The following is a 5000-nucleotide window of genomic DNA, read 5'->3' as shown; positions in this document are numbered from 1 at the left end:
TATTCATACAGAGCTCGTAGTGATCAATAGCCCGTCTTCTTCCAGACCTTTACAGCCGTTGTCAGTACAGCTCAGGCGTGCTTGTTTCTCCATTGGCGTTTGTGTGAAAGGACTACCTTCATTCGGTCCTGATTTGAAAAGATTTTGCTTTACAGTAAAGAGAGCCATATGATTTAAAGGTACAGTCAAGAAGTTTTGGTAATATTTCGCAAGAAATAAAGATCTTTTGTTGAGTGATATGTGAAGCTCGCACAGAAGTCACTTTAGCATAGTAGCTTTCTGTTTGACTACTTGAACCCCTGCATGGGCAAATCTTTCACCCTCGCACGTAACTCCAGATTCCTAGTGAATAGGGCTGTCACTTTACGTTCGAAAATCGATTGCACAATCGATCGGACCAATCAACACTAAACTAAAATAGGGAATCCATTTTAACGGCCTTCTCTCGGAGCGCGTCCAGCTCGTCGCGATACGCCCGCAGCGAACGCGCGTCACACAGCAACTGCAGACTCTGACAAACACACATAACAGCAAATTATACTTCTGCATAATGTTTCTCTTTTTACTACAAAACTGTGAATTCTGCCGGTATTCAGACAGTCTCATGCATACAGATACAGATTCGGGCTACGGTCTACAATCGCCTACGTAGGTGAAATTTGTTTGACATTTCTAACCGTAAACACAGCCATGTTGAAGCCTGCAGTGATGTTCTTCACTGATGTTATGGCAGTCCACGCTTATTGTTTTTCGAGAATGTTGCACTCCTGTTTGTCATTGTGCACGAAACTTCACGCCAATAAATCATCAGGAATATTGCTGACTTGTGCTGACTCAAGCGCCCTCTTTACGTTCGTCCTAATGCCTGTTAGTTGTCCGTGGATTTGCCTATATTTGCCGTTTAAAATGGAAACGTCTTTAGACATGGAAAATCTATTTTACAATCGATTCAATGAACACTTATGTCTCAAAAAATCGAACAGGATTTTTTCACAGAAGTGACAGAAGTGAAGATGATTTCGGTTGCAAAAATTGGCCGAATAGAAATCAATGCACCTTAAAGCAGATATCTGGAAGTCACACATTCAGTCTGAATTCTGCTTTTGAGGCGAGATGACTTCTCGAAGTAGTCTGCAGGACATCATGATAACAGTTGAATGAAGCCTTCCCGGTATCCCAACTGAAATTTAAGGGGTTTAATAAGAGTATAAGAGGAGGGCGGAGAAAACAGTGGTCCAATTTTAGATGACAACAGTTTTGTATTGTGTGTTCACCTCAGTAGAAGCTTTCGGTGCTTGAATCAGAACCGTGTCCCATTCAGCTGCTTGTAGGAAGTGCTTTTCATGGGATTTGGAAAGTGCCAGATGTGTTTGGTCAGGGGGGAATGGTCTTGAGTGTGGCACACTTTTTGTTACCACAGTAACCTGGCTCTTTACCTGTAACAGGAGCGGATAAAGGAGCTTTTCAGCTGGTGCTTTATTTGGACCATATATAACATTCGAAAAGAAATGAGAGTGTGTTTTAGTCCAGAGCATTAAGTGTGCATTAAGACCCGAGTCTTTGAGTGTGGTATTCTGGGATGTTTAAAAGCCCTGATATACAGTTCGAGTGAAATCGTAGAACGACAAAACCAGGCCAAAACACAGTTCGTTTAGAGGTCACTTCTGGAGTTGTTCGAAACGGCTTGCCAAAGTGAAATTTCTGGAAAAATGAGCTCTGGCTGATAAACGCCCTCAAACTACCATTGGTCCGTGGTGATGACATCATAGGTGGGTGTGGCTCTGAGGCCCCGCCTTCTTTGATGTGTAAATATCCACTTTATAGTAGAAAAGAAAGTTGTAATTCTAATTTAAAGCGACACTGACACTGTTTTTTAGTTTTGTTTGTTTTTCCCCCCAAATAATCTATTTTTAAGTGCTATATAAATAAACGTAACTGGACTGGAGTGATGAATCGCAGAGCTGGTGCAAACACATCGCTATGATGCTTTCTGAACTGCTGTTTTCTCACTGCTGTCATTTATATGATGTGTTTATATTGTTAATTGAGAGGAAAGCGCGGAGCACATATTTACATATTCATCTAAACGTCGCTCTTAGAAGCGTGGACGTGTCGGGATGTTCGCTAACAGTATATCTCTGGCCCCAAAGTCCCAAATCTTTTAAGATCGGACGGCGAAGATGTGCTTTTCCTTTAGGGCTACGATATTGATATCCACGATATTTTGTTTTTCTGCAATATAGTGATATCAAAACAATTTCATCGCTGATTTGAATAGCTCTATTTAAAAAGAATAAATCATTCTAGAATAATTGGGGTGATTTTGTAGAGGAGTGAATCTGCATAGAAAATTATAAACATATCACAAGCACAGATAAATACAATAGAAGAAAGATACAATTGAAATATGCAGTGCTTTATGTTTTTCATTTAAATCTAACCGTATTCAGGTACAGAAATTGAATCACTGTATAAATGAAATATAACTAATATTTATTTAATTAATTAATACAATTTATCTTTGTTAAAGCTTCTTAAGTCATTTTCTCTTTTTCTTTTGTTATTTGATCACCATTGGTGGCACAAACAGCTGCAGGCACATTAGGCTGCTGTCCCTTTAAGACGAATGTACAGACCTAATATAAATGACACGCATCCGTTTTCTTTCTCAGTTTTCTCAATGCACACATCGCAATATCGATGCTAAAATGATATATCGTACAGCCCTACTTTCCTTGGTTTCAGAAGGCAATAATGGTAATTTACCTCTCTTTTTCTTTACAGTTTGGTGTCCAGTCGCTTTTCTCCTCATATCGTTCATCATCCTCACGGTCTTCATCAGACGGGCATCCCTCACCCAGCCATCGTCTCTCCGGCTATTAAACAAGAACCCAACGGAGAACTCAGCCCAGCGGCTCAAGCGTAAGCTCAAGCATGCTACACACTTTCCTTTCGTTTTTCTTTTCTTCTTTAAAGTGATAGTTCACCCAAAAATGAAAATTAGCCCATGATTTACTCACCCTGAAGGTGTATGGGATTTGGAAAGTGCCAGATGTGTTTGGTAAGGGGGGAATGGTCTTGAGTGTGGCACACTTTTTGTTACCACAGTAACATATACCTTGGTGTATATGACTTTCTTCTTTCAGACGAATACAATTGGAGTTATATTAAAAAATGTCTTGGCTTTTCCAAGCTTTATAATGGCATTGAAAGGCCGTTTCTGTTTTGAAGTCCATCAAAGCTCATCCATCCATCATAAAAGTGCATCTATCCACATAGGCGTGCATCTATCCATCATAAAAGTGCATCTTTCCATCATAAAAGTGCATCTATCCATCATAAGTGCATCTTTCCATCATAAAAGTGCATCTATCCATCATAAGTGCATCTATCCATCATAAAAGTGCATCTATCTTTCCATCATAAAAGTGCATCCATTCATCATAAAAGTGCATATATCCATGATAAAGTGCTCCACACTGCCCAGGGGGTTAATAAAGGCCTTCTGAAGTGAAGTGATGCATTTGTGTAAGAAAAATATCCATATTTAACACGTTACAAAGTAAAATTCTTCTTGCGTCCAAATCGCAAATTACGCAACTTGTGACGTCGGAAGTAGCGAAAGAAGAATGTCATTTACACCTAGGATGACTTGAGGGTGAGTAAATCAGGGGCTAATTTTCATTTTTGGGTGAACTATCCCTTTAATGCTTTATTCAACTAAATAGCATTAGCTTCACACTCTCACCTCCAAATGACTCAGTGATAAAGTTTATCGCTGTTTTGTCTACCGTCCTCTCTGTGTCTTTCTCACTGTCACTCCCTCACATCCAGCACAAAGACTGACCCACGTGTGCCGTATGTTTGCAGAAAGTCTCCAGGCCCGAACAAGAAGGAGGACGAGAGGAAACCTCACATAAAGAAGCCTCTAAACGCCTTCATGCTCTATATGAAGGAGATGAGGGCCAAAGTGGTGGCCGAGTGCACGCTAAAAGAAAGTGCCGCCATCAACCAGATCCTCGGCCGCAGGGTGAGTGAACAGTGTGTGTGAGTGTGTGTGTGTGATTTGTATTAATATCCATTTTGAGTGAACCAATCACAAGTGGTCAGCAGCACCAAATGTTGATATTAAATGGGGTCCAAAATGTTTCGTGAATCAAAATTGCAATGTAGTCGATACGCACGTTTATTGTGTAATCACTAATGCGTCCCACATCATCAACAAATTTTTATCGCCTTCAATCACTGCAATAAAAACTAGTTTTCAACTTTGCCAGTTGCTTATGTTGTTCTGTTGGTTCCTTACACTACTTATAATACTTTTATTCATCAAAGATGCATTCAATTTATCTAAAGTGACAGTAAAGACATTTACATTATTACAAAATATTTCTTTCAAATAAGTGCCGTTCTGTTGAAATTTCTATTCCGAGAATAAAAAATAAAAAAATACATCATGATTTTTTATAAGTCCCCTGTTGTCAATAATTGTATACCTTAAAACTCATCTTTGATCACCGAAATGACGTTTAAAAATCTTTATGCCTTAAAATATCTTGAATGTAACTCGACACTCTTGCCTCATATAGTATACGTGGTTTAATGAATATGCAAATGAGCCCCGCCTCCACTCACTCACTCAGCTCAGAGATCCACTGGTTGACGATCACACGTTGATCTGATTGGTTACAAGGTAGTTTGTGACGTCAGAAACACCAGCGATTTCAAAGCGTGTTTTTGAGACTGTCTTTGGTTCACTGCAGTTTTAAGGAGGAAATACTCAGCAATGGTGTCGACTTATGAATTTACACATGGTTTGTCTTAAAGCATATTAAAAACACCACATAGACACATAAACAACATTAAAAGCTTGATTTTCACCACAGGGGGACTTTTCAGCATTAAGAAGAAATAAAAATCAGCATATAAGAATGATTTCTGAAGGATCATGTAACGCTGAAGACTGACGATTCAGCTTTGCATCACAGGAATAAATCAAA

At 39.3% G+C, this 5000-nt stretch overlaps 1 protein-coding gene across 1 annotated transcript in view; it reads left to right on the top strand.

Moving 5' to 3' along the window:
- Positions 1 to 5000, top strand: part of tcf7l1b (transcription factor 7 like 1b) — a 73774-nt gene that overhangs the window by 59771 nt on the left and 9003 nt on the right. Inside the window, exons 8-9 of the mRNA XM_084389849.1 lie at positions 2785 to 2922; positions 3871 to 4030. Coding sequence (XP_084245975.1) covers positions 2785 to 2922; positions 3871 to 4030 — 298 coding nt within the window. The remainder of the gene's footprint in view (positions 1 to 2784; positions 2923 to 3870; positions 4031 to 5000) is intronic.

Source organism: Rutilus rutilus, assembly GCF_951802725.1.
Source record: "Rutilus rutilus genome assembly, chromosome: 19".
Classification (NCBI taxonomy): Eukaryota; Metazoa; Chordata; class Actinopteri; order Cypriniformes; family Leuciscidae; genus Rutilus; species Rutilus rutilus.
Note: the sequence above shows the minus strand (reverse complement) of the source record. Positions and strands in the feature narration are given on the sequence as shown.